This window comes from Varanus komodoensis, unplaced genomic scaffold (assembly GCF_004798865.1).
Source record: "Varanus komodoensis strain SLA01 unplaced genomic scaffold, ASM479886v1 scaffold44_3, whole genome shotgun sequence".
In the NCBI taxonomy this organism is placed as follows: domain Eukaryota; kingdom Metazoa; phylum Chordata; class Lepidosauria; order Squamata; family Varanidae; genus Varanus; species Varanus komodoensis.
Genome location: NW_025336010.1, coordinates 1,897,540 through 1,913,478, shown reverse-complemented (window position 1 = coordinate 1,913,478; position 15,939 = coordinate 1,897,540). Strand labels below are relative to the sequence as shown.

At 43.8% G+C, this 15,939-nt stretch overlaps 2 protein-coding genes across 3 annotated transcripts in view; one reads left to right on the top strand and one right to left on the bottom strand.

The window, feature by feature from the left end:
* Positions 1 to 29: 29 nt before the first annotated feature.
* Positions 30 to 5,341, top strand: GATC (glutamyl-tRNA amidotransferase subunit C). 2 transcript variants are annotated; one of them, XM_044444355.1, is made up of 4 exons: positions 30 to 145; positions 777 to 943; positions 4,285 to 4,388; positions 5,193 to 5,341. In XM_044444355.1, exons 1-4 carry the CDS (start codon positions 38 to 40, stop codon positions 5,252 to 5,254), a joined length of 441 nt encoding a protein of 146 aa, XP_044300290.1. In that variant the 5' UTR covers positions 30 to 37; the 3' UTR covers positions 5,255 to 5,341. The 2 variants fall into 2 exon arrangements, with proteins under 2 accessions (XP_044300290.1, XP_044300291.1); XM_044444356.1 differs by lacking the exon at positions 30 to 145 and adding an exon at positions 288 to 373.
* Positions 5,342 to 7,238: 1,897 nt separating this feature from the next.
* The window catches only part of SRSF9 (serine and arginine rich splicing factor 9), a 12,872-nt gene continuing 4,171 nt past the window's right edge, over positions 7,239 to 15,939 (bottom strand). The window contains exons 2-4 of the mRNA XM_044444183.1: positions 11,946 to 12,165; positions 10,198 to 10,370; positions 7,239 to 9,154 (exon numbers count right to left, since the gene is read on the bottom strand). Coding sequence (XP_044300118.1) covers positions 9,011 to 9,154; positions 10,198 to 10,370; positions 11,946 to 12,165 — 537 coding nt within the window. The 3' untranslated portion in view covers positions 7,239 to 9,010. The remainder of the gene's footprint in view (positions 9,155 to 10,197; positions 10,371 to 11,945; positions 12,166 to 15,939) is intronic.

The following is a 15,939-nucleotide window of genomic DNA, read 5'->3' as shown; positions in this document are numbered from 1 at the left end:
GCGCGCGTGACGCACTTCCGCCGCGCCCCGAAGCGGCATGTGGGGCGCGCGGGCGCCGCGCCTCTGCCGCGCCAGCCTGTGCTGCTGGCGCCGCTTCCCCGCGGGGGTCCCGCCCGCGCCGGCCGAGGAGGCCGGAGCCCGCCGGGTGAGTGGGAGCCTCGGCGGGGCTGCGAGCCGCCCGGATGCCCGCGCTGCGGCGGCGGCGGCAGGCCTCGGACGGTGCAGGGAGCGGCCTGCCCCGGGGGGCTGGCAGGCGCGTCTCCCTGGGCAAAGCTCTCGTGTGGCAGGAGCCGGGAGTTGCACCTGCCCCGCAGTCCCGATGCGCAGCTTTTCCATTGCGCGCGCGCACGCTTTCAGATCGCCCGTTCATCTGGTATATTTGAAAGCCTGGGCTCAGTCCTGCTACCTGTGACCACACAGCGTTCCCGCCCACGCAGTGAATCAGGGGAGCTGGCTTCCATGAGAAGTGTGGGGTGGCGGTAGGCCTGCTTCTACAAGTGCTGCACTGATTACTTAGCTTGGCAGGAGAGACTGACCGGTTGATCTTTTTCATTAAGTAAAGAACAGTAAAACTTTTAAGCACATGTATGTAGAAGCAAACAAGGGGAGTCAGTAAATGAAGCCAAAATAAATTGCAACACAAAATTCCTTCCAGATATATTTTAAAAGCGGGATTTTCATAAAGAAATAGCTGTTTATTTTACATTTCCAGTAGATGAGACTCTCCTTTCAGGACCTAAATGTTATTTTTGTTTTGTTTTGTTTTTTTTTTGAAGAAAAGAGTAACTTTGGAGTTGTTGGACCACCTGGAACATCTGTCACTTGTTGATTTTCGCAATTGGGAGGGTGTGGAACGTTTAGAGAAAGCAATAGAATTTGCTGAGAAACTTCACACTCTTAATACAAATGGAGTGGAACCAATGGATTCAGTACTGGAAGACAGGTAAGCACCTATTAGCGGCGAAGGATGCAATCCTATGCATGTTTGGACAGGAAAAAGTCTTACAACTTCTAGCTCAGCAGAAGAGTTGCAGAGTGCTGCACTGTTGCCCAGCCAGCATTCCCAGGTTTTGGTTGGGGAATGCTGGGAGCTCTTCTGACTATGCATGCATAGGAATTCACCATAACTTTGCTCACTGCATAATCTTCTCTTTTTGCTTGATTAGTAATGTTGCTTTGCCCTTCTTTAAAGGTGTTATTTAACAATCATATTTGAAAATCTACATACTATGCTAGTTAAAGAGCCAAGGTACAAATGTAGCACAGGATTTCTCTAAAATGCTGTTGGACTGAACAGCAATTTTTTTTGCTACATATACAGTGGTGCCTCAGCCCACAAACTTAATCCGTTCCATGACTGGTTGTGATCCAAATTGGTCATGACCCAAGTCAAATTGCCCCATAAGGTTCAATGTAAATGAGATTAATCTGTAACCATTTGTTTTATCACAAAAATTTGAAACAAAGTGACAAAGAACAACAAAGATCGTGGCCATCTCCCTCCCCCGCCCCCGCTTGACCACGATTGTACCTGTCTTCCCTGCACGAGCACGACCGCAACCGTCTTCCCACCCCGAGTATGATCGTGGCCATCTCCCCACCGAGCACAACTGCAGCCATCTTGCTCCCCCCCCCCCCCCGAGCATGACTGTGATCGCGCCCGTGCAGGGAAGACAGGCACAATCACGATCATCACCCGATGCAGAGTTTGTGACCTGAGATACATTTTTTCTGAAATTTCTGTTTGTGACCCGATTTGGTTGTGAACTGAGGCATTTGTGAGCCGAGGTGCCACTGTATTCAGGAGATTCTCACACAGCGTAGCTCTTGATGTCATGTACACGCACCATTCCAGTGTGGCTGTGTGTGCACGAGCAGCTGTGCATGTTGATAGGAATGCAAACTCAGTCAGTGCGAATTAGACTATTATGGAATCTTGGCAAGTTCCAGCCACAGATTAAGGCCAGGGAATGCCAGGGAGATGAGGCATGAGGGGTTGGTGCTGGAGCCTGGATTGAGCCCCCGTCTACCCCATGAGAATGAGGTGGAGTCAGAAGACAGCCTGACCCACAGCAAGGGAGTGGGACAGGAGCTCAGCAGCCCATCGGGCGTAGAAGACCCTCCTCCGGAAGAGGTGGTGCTAGTTGCTGGGTGACAGCCTCCAGTGGGGGGTCAATTAGGTGAGAAGCAGGAAGAGCAAAGAGAAAAGGAAAAGAAAAGCAAATACCACAGTGCTCTGTCTCTAGGAGTCAAACACTGAAAGGGCTATAAGCAGGGTGGATTTAATTTAAACCAAATCAATTTCAATCACTAGTCAGTACGACTAGATTTAAATCATGGCTTTCTACATAATTTTGCATGCATGCCTTACCCATAGGTAGATGAACCTCATTAAAATACCCACAAACTGGGAGTCTCTTTTCTGGCCTGCTGCCATTATAGGTTTTGTCCTCCATGGAAAGAGTAATATGGTAAACCTCAGGCTACAAACAAAAAGATCCAAAGGCTTGTGGAGTATTTTGCTCAAAAGGCTTCATTTTGATTTTTACCGCTTGCCCCTCCCTCCTCACACTTATCTTCTTGTGCAGAACTATTCCACTCCCAACAATCTACTTCTCTTCATTGAATTTTTTGATACTTAGCACTCATGAAATAAGGGGTTGATTCTGTGTTCATAGATTTGTAAAGGAACAATGGGATTAAGGTCTTTTTCTCAACTCTGTATGTTTATTTTATTTTTGCTGTGAAGCGGCAGCATGTGATCTCTCCAGGCACAAATTCAGTTTTGAGAACTGTAAAACCAAGCATCTGAGATAATATCTTCTAGACAGAAAAATTGCCCGCTAATCTTACCAAAAGCTCTGGAAGAGCATGACGTGAATGGATTGATGAAATTCATTGACCAAAAAATTTAAACACTGCATGTCTACAGTCTCATGCTATATAATTAAAAACTAATCTTTATTTCATGATGAATAGCCTTTGGACTATAATTTATTTTAAATAGAAAACTATCTTTAGAGAGATTTTTTCCTCAAAAAGCATTTTATTTTAAAAAATCCAATTGCAATTTTAAAAATTCAATTGAAAATAAAAATATTTTTTAAAAAATCATTGATTTTTATCAACCTTGGATATAAGAAAGGTTGGGAATGAGAAGTGTTAGAGAGGGCTCAACATTTCACTCGGTGTGTACTCAAAGTCAAGGAGAACCACAGCTTACAACACTTGCCCTGAAACAGCATCCTAGAGATATTGTAAAATTTAAAAATAGTGATAGTTGCTAGCGTTAGTGACATATTATGCATGTTTACTTACACACAAGCCCTTTTGGGTTCAATGCAGACCACAATTAGCAAGGAGTGGGAGGTGGAGGAAGCAGTTCTAAAGGCCTTTGACATGGGCCCAGGGCTCACAGGATACTTTTGAGTCCCTTGTCTGAGGTCAGAAATAATGCTTAACCTGGGGAGTGATGAGCGCTCCAATCCCTTTGCAGTTGAAATGGGAAGAACCACACCAGCTGCTCTCTGAGGTTGGTACTCCTACCTTAGAGGTGGTGTCATTTTGTTGAGTGGGAAGGAGAGGTCACACCAGTCTCCTTCCTTCCTCCCCCCGCCCCCTCCCCCGCCCAAGCTAGGTAAGCCAAGCCCATGTAATGAAAAATGTAGGGTAGGCAGTGAAGACCACCTCTGTCATTCTTTGTGCCCTGACAGAATGTTCTTACATCTTCTGAAGAGTTTAGGATCTTAAGGTCATCAAGGGCACAACTTTTAAGACTGTGTATTAAAACGATATTAAAGATTCATTGGAATTCTGTCAGTTTTGGCCATGATAGTCAAGTGGACTGCTGTATTAGGAGGATGTCTAGCTGTGACTCTGAGGACATATAAGGACCCTGCTGAGCCAGAACGCTGGACAAGATCAACCTGTGGTCTAGCAAGACAATTCTTAGATTCATATGAACTTTGTAAAAGATATGCCTACAGATACAAGAAGAGTATGGACATTCAATATCATGCAGCCATCATTCTAGCCAGACAATTCCAAAATCAGAAAATCTGTGTAATACACAGTACAGAACTGGGAAGGCTTTTCTTTTTCCTGCAAATTACATACTTAGCTTTGAAAAAAGGAATATGAGGTATGCATGGTGAAGCTACCACTACTCAAAGTGCAAGTGAAAGGCAGTAACTTGTGTATACATGACTCTTTGTTACATGAAGTTAAGTTATCTGGCCTAATTGACCACATCTTGGAAGGTGAATAACAACTTTATATTCCCAGGCATCTGTACCTCAGAGAAGATACTGTTACAGAAGGCAGCTGTGCAGAGGAGCTTCTGAAGAAAGCTAAACAGACAGTTGAAGAATATTTTGTAGCTCCACCAGGTAATGGTTAGACCAGCGAAGTTCTTGCTGTGAGATGCTTGGAGCTTGTATCTCTGTGTGGGGGTATGCTAGATTTTCAGATGACACTTAACTCTCCAGTTCAAGAATTACAACCTAACAATGCTACTAAAACCCTTACACAGGAGACAGATTGTCTGTGATCCATGGTAAAAACCCAAACCCAAGACCAGTCTTCCAAGCAACCTTGGATTTTGTGATTTTATAAATTGTGCCCTGAATTCTTACACTCCCACAAATTTGGAGGCAGAGCAGAAGGACTGATGTCTCTCTCACTGCACCTCCAGTACTGCGTTCCAGCTGGGCAGCTGAAGCCCTTTGAAGGGGAAAGAAAGGAAGCTGGAGCACCATCAGAATAGTTTGTATCCTGCTGACAGGCTCCTTCCCCACCCCCAGAACAACCCTCCCACCCAGGGTGGATTTCCCAACTACAGGGAGGCAACTGGTGCATGCTAGATGCAAATGCATGGAGAGGAGATTTTTAGAAAGCATCTCCACACTCGGTGCTTTGTGTATTCTTCTGCAGACTTGCAGCAAATGTTGTCAGAAAGAGTTCACAAGGAAAGAAAACAGCCCCAGATTCCACACTCATTTTCCTCATCCATCACTAATACAGACATAATGTATTGATTGTGCACTCTATTCATTATACTACAAAAATACATTTTTAAAGCATGCCAGTGTTCATTGTACTAAAAGAGAGTTTGCAGGAGAGAATGACTGGAGCTGTCAAAGTAAAACGTATACCTTGAACTAAATTCAAGCCAATTTTCTTGTTTGCATTAGGTAATATCCCTTTACCAAAGCTGGAAGACAGAGAGTCTTTTCTACAGAGGGAAGAGTCCTAGGCAGAAGATTATTGTGCCACTGTTGATATCTTTAGAATCTAGTCCCTGCATCTTTAAAAGAATTAAATCTTTCAGCACATCCTTCCACATTTTTCCTCTGAAATGACTGCCTTTGATATGCTGCCTTCGTTTAGTCTATTAAGGGTGTAATCCTATTCATGTAAAAACAAAACAAAACAAAACAATGCCCCACTACTCTCAGTATGGGTAGCTGGGGAATGTTGGGAGTCATAGGACTTTTTTTTCTATCTAACATGATAGTATTCTGGTTTTGGGCTTGAAGACTGTTCTTGAAAATACTGGCTGTATTCACATAAGCAACCCCGTGTGGTTAGTATGGTTCATAGGTTTTCTGCCATGATGTATGAAAGCCATACAGTGTGGTGTACTGGTTAAGAGCATGGGACTGGGACTGAGGATCTGGGTTCTAGTCCCCGCTCAGCCATGGAGCCAACTGGGTGACTTTGGGCCAGTCACAGACTCTCAGCCCAACCTACCTCACAGGGTTGTTGTTGTGGGGATAAGATGGAGGAGGAGAGATGATGTAAGCTGCCTTGAGCCCATTGTAGGAAAAAGGCAGGCTATAAGCCGCTATGTGTATATATATGTATGTATGTACATGCTTTCTATGTTGTCATGGTTTCCATCCTCCCCACTCAGTTGTCTTGCTGTTGGCACATATCCCATCAGCCAGCACACCTGAAATTAAATGCCAAGGTGCATTGTTTCCTGCCTGTGTCACACAGAGAGGCTGAATGGCTAGAGCAGCTCCCACAGCTGCCACTCTTTCCAGGGGAGTCTGTGTTAGTTGCATACCTGGACCATGGAAATCATGTCAGACAGCATATGCCATAGTGGTATAGACAAGCCATAGAATAAACTGCTGTGTCTCACTATGGTTTCTAAAGAACAAATTTACCATAGTGAAATACCACGACTAGGTTCAGACAACACAGCAGATCAACAATAGTATAAAACCACCATGGCCTGTCATGGTGTCTCAACCCATCTTTGGGTTCTGTTTGTAAAACATGCATACTGAAATCCGTGACTCCCATTGACTTAATCACATTTACTGTCGCCAAAACTGGATCCTGCTCTATGCTTACAACTCCAGATGAGGCAACATTCCAGAGCAAAGTTAGGAGAGCTTAAACCTGCTGTTTTCACCATGGCTTTGATGCACCCAAGTGTGATTGTGGTTAAAACGTTTTAATGACCTTCACAGAATGGAAAAACATGTTTAATTCTGGAGAAGGTATGGTCTCGATTGAGCAAATTATGGCCCTTCAGGTATTTTGGGAACAACGTTAGTGTTCCCTCACCCCTGGCTTTGATAGCTAGGACTGATAGTAATTGTCGGCCAAACTACTACAGGGGCTCCAAGTTGCCCACCCTAGAAAAATGGAAATCATGGAATGGGGAGAAAGATGCAGAGAGAGCACTTTATGAAGCACCAAGCGACCTAAGGACTTTTACACCGCGTCTCTCCAGCTGTAAATCAAAAGGCACAGTAACAGGCCAGGTCCACTCGCCTTGTTTGTTCAGACTGGAATGGTCAGGAAGTGGCTGTTGTGCGCTCAGCACTGCTTGCAGGCGCCCAGTTGTGATGCATGGGAGGGTAGGTGAGAGAACGAACCATTCTGGTAATACATTTATGGGACTAAGGTAAGACCCAAGGGGCAGACTTCATTTTGGAGCGCCTGAGTCTGCATTCCAGTGACGGTGTGGAGGCAAACCCACCCCACCATATTTTAGCTTATTACCAGTAGCCAAGCCTCGGCCTCATCACAGGCAATTAACCCTTTCAGAATGGGCAAAAATGGCAAAAGCTGAGAAGCCGTCACGATCAGTGGTTGCAGGGCAGAGGGTTCCAGGCCCTACAGAGACGCCTAACTCATGAGGCTTAAGGGGATGGAGATCTTTAGCACTTTCTTCCTATCCAAATTCAGAGACACACTGGGCAAATCCAACTCTGTCAAGATACGAGAAAACTATGGTTTAATATCAGCGCTAAACCATTTTTCTGTGCAGAAATAAACAGTGAATAAGTTGTGTTTTTAGATGTATAGTAATTTCTCCTCAAGTTCATGGATATAAAAATTCATGAGATGATCACTTTCACTGAGCAGTTCTAATGCTTCATAAATAAACATGTAAATAAAGACCCAGCATTTTAATAACATGTACACAAGTGTGAGAAACAGTAAATTAGTAACTGTGGAAGTCTTGGTAAATGGACACTTGAAATCAACATGTTGCTCTTCTAGCAGTTTGCTGCTGCCTAGTTTCCATGAGACCATGTGCAGAGTACCATCCAAAATGGCCGAGAAGCTGGTTATCATCTGGCTTTGTAGGAAATATAAAAACCTGTGCAGCGTGTGGTCCTTGCTTACCAGTAAGCAGAGCTGTGCATTTGCAATTTTTAATTTGGTACTTTCAGCACAGGAAGTGCATTTCCGTATACTACTGAACTGTATCTAGTAAAGATCAACTGTTGGAATGCATTACTTCCATCTGTTTGATTTAATTGTTTATGTAGAGTACATGCAACCTGACCCAGTGCATTTTTACACAGAAGTACAATTGCCAACACATACTGCTATGTAAGAATGCAGCCTTAAAAGCTAAGCATCTTTTTGGTATTCAATTAAGCACAGTGAATTGCAATTTAGTCTACAGCCAAGGGCCAACACTTCTTGACAGCTGTACGTTTGTGCCAAGATTCAACTACTCACAAGGTCAGCACCTGACATATAAAGTAGAAGCACTTTCCTTACAGTTGCAAGCTAGCTAGAAAGATCCTCTATGCATGCAACAGGATCTTCCCAGGAAGCCTGTGTATGTGACAAGAAGGGCATCACTGCAGATTTCAAAGAAAGTACCTCATTCTACAAATTAACTACAACAGAAAGTCAGTAAAATCTATTTTGTTTTACAGCTCAAGTAGTAAAGAGACTTTAATAGAGCTTTAGCAACTGTTTAAACTGAATACATATTGCAAGAAGAGAAGCGTGGAAGGCCCTGCTCCATGTCTATCCCAGTCTATCCCATCTTGAGGCCCTGTACTTCCTGCTCCATCTGTCTCCTTCACCCACCTTATTATCTTGGCGGCTGTCAAACTTTTCTTAGTGCTGGTTCAGAAAAGACATCCAGACAGCTTGTAAGAAATTGTACCGGGCTTTTCTAATAGTTTAAATATTCCTTTGATGTGTTCATTACTATACCGACATTGAGCAATAGTCAAAACATGAAGCATTTTAAACCCAGTAACAGAAAGCCACTCTTAAGTCCAGGCTCAGAGTTAGGGTTTATGCCAGCTTCCCACTCTCATACCACAGAAAGAAGCCACCCACTTGTGAGCTACAGAAACATGTAAGTATATTTCAAAACACCACAAAAGGCTGTACCATACATGTTACTCTACTGCTTTAAAGCGCCATCCTGCAGACAAACCATTAACGCATACATACTAATTTTCAAGCTCATTTTCCCTCATTTAGGAGAAGAAACAAAAACAATTTACATTATCCAAACAAAAACTTTGTAAGCGGCAATGGTTTATAGTATTTCATTACCAACACTTCCCTAGTAAAAACTGTAAGTCATAAAAAAAGATTTTATTGAATAGAAATGAAAAAAAAAAAAAAAACCAAGGCTTCCTACGAAAGACTATATCCATCCATTTTGGAATGTAAACTCTGAGCAGAAATAAAAAGCTCAGTTCACATATTTAGAAGTCCCTGTTGGGTGCAATCAGAATGGCCTGAAGGGAGAAGAGTAGCGTGGAGATCCCCTGCTTTGGTATGGAGAATCGCGACTCCTTGAACCAGAACGGGAGCGCGAGTAGCCATAGCTGATGCTTCTTTCAGGACAAACTCTGATATAGGATGTTTCACCCTGGAATTTAAAACAGAGAAAACCCAAATATTGGCATAACATGCTGTAGTCAATGAATGAATGAATGCCAGAAATGGAGATCAGACATCAATGCACAAGTGGTTCGAGGCTGGAGAGTTTTCACACAGGCAGTACGAATCCTTCTACTGCTGCCTTAGGCCAAAATTCTGGCGTGGGCATGTTACAGAACAGTGTTGTGCAGGCATTAGTAAGGCAATCACAGCCAAGTTCTGTCCCCATGTAACTAAGAAGGGTGAAGATGTCTGTTTCCATCTTTTAACTGCCAGAGGGAAAGAGATGTAAGCTAGTGCAGTCCTTCGGCATAGGTAGGAGATGCCTTGGTGAACCCTCTCACAGCTCATCTTAATTTAATTGTCTCAGTAGCTCAGGTTCTGGAAGGAGGTTCCACAGCAAGCAGCCTCCAGCTGTGTCAAGGCTGGTTTCAGAAGATCAGGCCACTGGAAGGAGATGGTTGCAACTGAGGTATCAAATGCCCCAAGACTGAACAAACCAATTCATGGCAAAGGTATCATGAGATCACCACAGGCAGCGGTTCCATGCACAGGCGGGGAAAATTGCTTTGGGGTAACCACTGCAGTTTCTCATCTGGAGAGTAACACTGCAGTTTGCTGGTACAACCTCTGGCTGCCAAGGAAACATGAGCTAAGCTTATTCAAGCAGAACAGCCAGTCGCAATCTCTGTTCAGCCACTGGCTGTCAAAGGGAGAATGGTAAAGCAAGTCAACTTGACTTACCCTGAAGAAGTTGGAGGCAAATCATCCGAATGTTCGTTCTCCATGTAACTTAGGAACAAAACTACAAAAACTGGTCTCTGCTGTGAGGGCTCACACCGTGCCATCATGGGGCAGGTTTCAGAAAGCCTCAACAACTCTTAAGCTGGATTCCTAACATGCTACGAAGACTATCATTAGCCACCAATTCCGAGACTATTGCTAGGCTGTGCCCTGGAGCCTCTTGAGAGCATCACATGTCCTCCGTGATGGGCACCCGCACACGCTCTTCACCCACAGGCAGGAACCCACCTCATGAGAGCGGAATTTGGTGTCATCCAGTTTACGCAGTGCGTATTCCATGTCTTCCTTGCGAAGAAACTCAACCACCCCCATTCCATCTTTCTGTACATCTGCATAACATACATCACCAGCTTCACGCATATGATCTTTCAGGTCCTGCCAGCTGCCTGATGGAGGAAGCCCTGAGCAGTGAGAACACAAAACATAAGAGACCATGTAAAGAGATGACACTAGCTGCTTAGGCTATGCCAGGAAAGGCTGTGCACCCTCAACCAGTCCCTCCAGGGCGTCGAAGCTCCACTAATTCCAGATTTCCTGTTTATTCCAGAGGGTCAGAGCTACAATAAGAACAGAAGTATCCAAAGAACAGCAATTGCGTTCCATTCCAGAGTGGATGAGCCCTCCACGCCAGCAAGGTAGTCCCCTAGGCAGCTCTAGGATTCAAAGTGTTGGGCCTTCAGAGGGATCCTCTTGTTGGTCCAATGTAAACTCAGAATCACCCCTAACTCACTGAACAGATTGTACTCCATGTATGGCTTAGATCAGATTCCCATCCAAGAATGACAGTCCCCTTCTAATAGTATGATTTTGGGTCCTGAGGTTCCAATAGCTCATCCTTCAATGGCAGAGCAAGGGTACCAGTATTTAACTATCGGCTTGCTTTTTAAGAATAAGCAAAGGAAAGGAGATTCCCTGTTCCACATCATATTCTGGAGACATTAGCATACTGCTGTTCCTGGCAGTTTTCAAGGATGCTTCATATACTCTCTAGCAACGCAAGTTCTCACATTCATGCCAAAAGTCAAGAGATTTTTCGAGATATCCTCCCTGCCCTCCCAGGCTTCTGTGTGGGAGATGGACACCTGGGATTCAACACTTTTCAAGTCCTGCTGCAAAGCTGAAGAGATTGCAGTTCAGAGTTTCCTCACAGTGAGCACTCATTTCTAGCCACGATGCCACAGGAGCATGCAGAGAAGAACAGTTGTGTCACTGCATTTTATTTAGGTAGTGCATGGGAATAAACCAGTTTTTATGGGTTTGCTTTAAGTGGACCATTCCGTAAATCTGGTCAGGGAGTGTAGAACTTTTCCAGAGATCTGATCACCACAGCAAAGCCTCCAAAATACTTCCATTTCTCTCCAGTAAGAGGACTTTCCACTCTCTCTCCCAACTCACTACATGGGTATCTATTCCGGTTATGTCAAAGTTGCTCTGAGGAATCCAGAAGGTTACAAATTAAGGGATCTAATTCAGATAAATTTTCTCTCCTAATGTGCAAGTAATGTGCAGCTGCTGCAGCACCAGCCAAATCTCTGTGTTTAACAGACTTCTATTTTTTCACAGCATCATTTGCTTTAAAGTTACTTTAGATCATGTGACGTTATTAGGACCCATTTCTCCTCGTCCTGCACATTACAAGAGTGGTCCCCAGCTTCTTCTTCTGACCCTTGGCCCACCCTAGTTGCCCACTTCCAAGTCCAGTGAGTTTACACCTGCCTAGAGACGGAGACATTCTTGCTCCCCATTCATTCACCAAGATGGACTCCGAAAGCAAAAAGACTTCCTCCATGAAGTGAATCAGAACAGTGTGTTGTCCTCTTGCAGTTCTGAAAAAACTCCTTCATAGCCACAGGTCTCATATTAAAGAAGAAACCTTGTATTACGGCAGCAAGGCACTCCTTCACCCCAACACAGTATGAGTGAGGCATGGCATCAGGATGGGTCCTAGTCAGTATGAAGTACAGAAGGCAACATACCTGAAACAAGGACTCGGAACTCAGAACGTCGTGAAGGAGGGCCATTCCTCCCACGAGGCCCCCCACCAAAGCCTCCACCCCGACCTCTGGAAGGTTTGGGGAATTCAACACGCAGACGACATTGGCCATAATCATAACCATTCCTTCCATAAACTGCATCTTCTGCATCTCTGTGAACAGATGATACATGACTATGTTTAGGACTGCTCCAACTGAGCAACTGAGGAACATGCAATGTACTAAGGACTATTACACTTTAAGCTTAAATATGGAACTACTGAAAAGAAGCAAGAAAGAGCAGGAAAGTCTTGATTTTGAAGATGGCAGGCATCAGCACTCATCAAAATCCACCTCAACATGTGGTATTCTCAGGTCCCTAAGGACCAGTCTTTGCCACAGTTCCTGAACTATCAGTCAAATTTCTAGTTTGCAAGTGACAGAGATACTTTCATAATTTGAAAGGTATGGATTGTATGCATAATTCACAGGGGTGTGTGCAGATTTGCAAGGAGGAATTCAAGAATTCTGTACGTTCAAGCAATAAGCACCAGCATATTCTTTCACCAGGGGCTTCCTATTTATTTCCCAAACACCAATTATTGTGTGGACTTGCTGCTTTCTAGTATAGAATCAAGAAGATAGCAATCAGATTAACCAAGTTTACTGCCTGGGCACTTTGCTTCATTTATCTAAAAAAGCCCAGTGCCAATTAACTAAAGCAAAGCTACTTTAAAATGACGATGAGAAAAATAAGCTACTCTGTTCAATTATTTCAATACTTTAAGGAGTTTCGCATTTAGGCAAAACATATCTCAGGACTGTGGATCACAAACTGAACATCAATCAGCAACGTAACACACTTATTAAAACTTCATACTGAATTAAAAGAAAAATAATTTCCAAGTCCAAATCAAAAGTTCCAGATGAAGTCTGACTAATGCAGAATAAAGTGGAATACTGTAACATGTACACTTTAGACAAACTGCAAAGTATTAAAGAACAGTGAAGATAGTCGAGCATATGGGAAACAAATCCTATGAAGCAAAGTTGAAGGTACTGGGTTTAAGATAACTGAGGGGAGACATTTCTTTGTATTTGTTAAATGTATAAACTACTACCAAAAAACCAAAACACTCTTTGAAGACGAGGGAACTCTTGAAATATCTCAAGGACTGTAACAGGGAAGAGGAGAAAGGCTACTTTCTCAAAAGGCAAGACTAGATGTAATGAGCTTATAAGTTACAGGAGACTTTTGCTGAACAGTATAAAAAATAACTTGGTTTTAAGAGCAGCTCAACAATAGAAACAAATACCTGGCAGTGTACTTAATTGGAGAAGGAAGTTTCCAGACTGAGGCTAAATAACCATCTGTTGGGAATGCTTTGGATTTTCAGCATTAAACAGGAGGATGAACTAGAGGGCTTACAGGATCCTTCCATCTCTATTATTCTCTGTCATTCCATCTCCATAAATCAATCAATAATTTTCTAAATGCTGTTTTAGCAATTTTATGTGAAGGCCTAGCCTAGGGAAGCCCCTTCCAAGAGCACCAGCATCTTTGTTGCGGTGCTAGTTAAAACTCGACCTTTGTTCCTGACAGGAACAACCCAAACCCTACTGTAACTGCACCAGGGCTGGCCAGGTCAGGAATGAAGAGTGAGGTATAGCAACTGAGCTAAATGATACTGCAGCCTATCCCTCCTTGCTCAACAACTTAACAGTTCAAGGTCTGACGCCAATCAAATAAGCTATAGTGTTGTTATTGAATGTGCAGAGATAACCATTGCTTAAATTTCAACATTTAATATTTCATTTTCAATATTTGGATTTGTAGCCAAAAACATTGTCATATCATCATCACCCACTTTTTCCTGCAAGGAATCCAAGGCAGCTTACATATTCTTATCCCTCCTCTACATTTTATCCTAACTACTTTGGGAGCTAAGGTTGGGAATTAGTAGCCAAGGATTATTAAAAGTCAATGACATCTTTTAAACCTTCCAATAACTGAAGTTCTCTGTTAATATTAGTATTTCTATTTCGCTGTTTTTCCACTTGTGAAGAACCCAAGGTGGCTTATACATCTCCATTTCATCCTTATAAAAACCCTGTAAAGTAGGCTAGGCTGAGAGGGTGGCCCAACATCATCTCAGGACATAACTGGCAGCAGGCAGAATGTTAAAACTGGCAGGTATGTGGTAGTTCTTCTTATTCAGGGGTTCAACATGGAAGTTTATGACGTGTGCATTTCTTGCACCAAGAAGAAAGGCAGAAGGTAGGAAGATTTAGAAATTCTGGCATTTGGGATTTGGGGATATGAGGAGGAGGAAGAGGATGCATATAGGAACAAGGTGCTAAGAATATCAAGGGAGATGACAACCTCAAAGCCTCTGGTGGAGGGCATGCTGGGGCAAGGGGGAGCAGGGGCTGAAATCCTTCCCAAGCTCCTGTTTGTAGAGGTATCAAGTGAGGAATTTGTTTTGTGTCTAACACATAGCACAGTCCCTCACATACATTAGAGGAGGAAGAAACCAGGCAAAAAGCAAGTAGACGTCCTAGTTTAGACAATTCATATTTTCTGCTTTTGAGAGGCTAGGTTCCATGGAATTTCCCTCTTCTACATTCAGCAAGCGTACATAATGGTAGTTGTGGTAATTCTTAGTAAATTTTAAGAGCTACACCCAAAACCTTAATTTTAAATAAGAAGCATGTCTTAACAACATTTGTAGTGGTTTCTTTTTAAATGTCCAGTACTTAGAGTTATTATAAACCCCAGTTAAATAGCCACACACTTTGTCAAGAGATCCAAAGAGGTTTGTACTTCTGGCATGAATATGTTAGGATATAGGTCCATTTTAACTGCTCAGGCTAGAACAATAGTTAAGCTGAACTGGTGAGCTGCACATAGACATTAAACACTCCTCTCAGTCTAAGTTGCAACCCAGGAAACCTCTGCTCCAAACCCTGTCTCTGCCATAAACTTATCAGGGGCACTGAGATAAGCCATTCCCATAATATTCAAAATATGGACATAATTGTGGCCTACCTTAATGGTTTCTTGTAAAAACCGTAACAATTATCTGTGCTGATGTGCTCTGAATGCCCTGAAGTACTGCACAGCTACCAAGTGACATCCTGTTTTATGTTTTTTTTAATAGTGATTCTAGTTTATATTATTTTCCAAACTATATGGGCAATTCTGTATTGAAAGACAGCACACACATTCATAATTAAATAAACCTTCATAAGTAACAGTTTACCCTATTTAAGAATTAGCATCTTGAGGTATCAATGGGAAAACTCGTATTTGCTGGGAATATTCTTGGACTTGCAAACACCTTCCTAAATTTGCTGTCTGGTTTATGTGTTTTTGGTACTGTGTTTTGATATATCTATTTACCCAGGCATTTTAAATGTATGCAATATCTCAGTCAACATTTGTGATTTAAACTTTTGTTCCTGTCTTCAGTTATGGCTATTACATATTAATTTTATATGTCCTTAGGTTTTAACATTTGCGGTTTTTTAATAACTCAGTGGACACTGCGCTAGAATCTCTATCGTGATGAAGGGGGCACAGAAATGTTTTAAGCAAATAACGCACATGAGGGGGAGAGAAAACTCAGGGCTTTCTCCGGGAAGCCGTTTGCAGCAGCATCGAGTCCCCGACTTCTCCCGGAGCGAAGCCCGAATGCTGCTGCGATAGCGGAGAGCTGGTCGCCTGCGGAACCCCGGGAAGCGCCGGTCCGGGGCGCCCGCCGCCCTCCACCCCCCGCGGCCCCCGCCAGGAATTGCGGTCCGGCCCCGGCGCGCCTCGGCGCAGGGCCGCGCTCGCAGAAGGCGGGAAAACGCGGGGCGAGCCCTCGCGCTCCGCGGCCCAGGCAGGCCGCGCGGGCCGTCCCGGAGCGCTCGGCGGGCGCGGGCGCGGGGGCGGCGGCGGCCACCGGGGGCCGCGGAGCGCGAGGGCTCGCCCCGCGTTTTCCCGCCTTCTGCG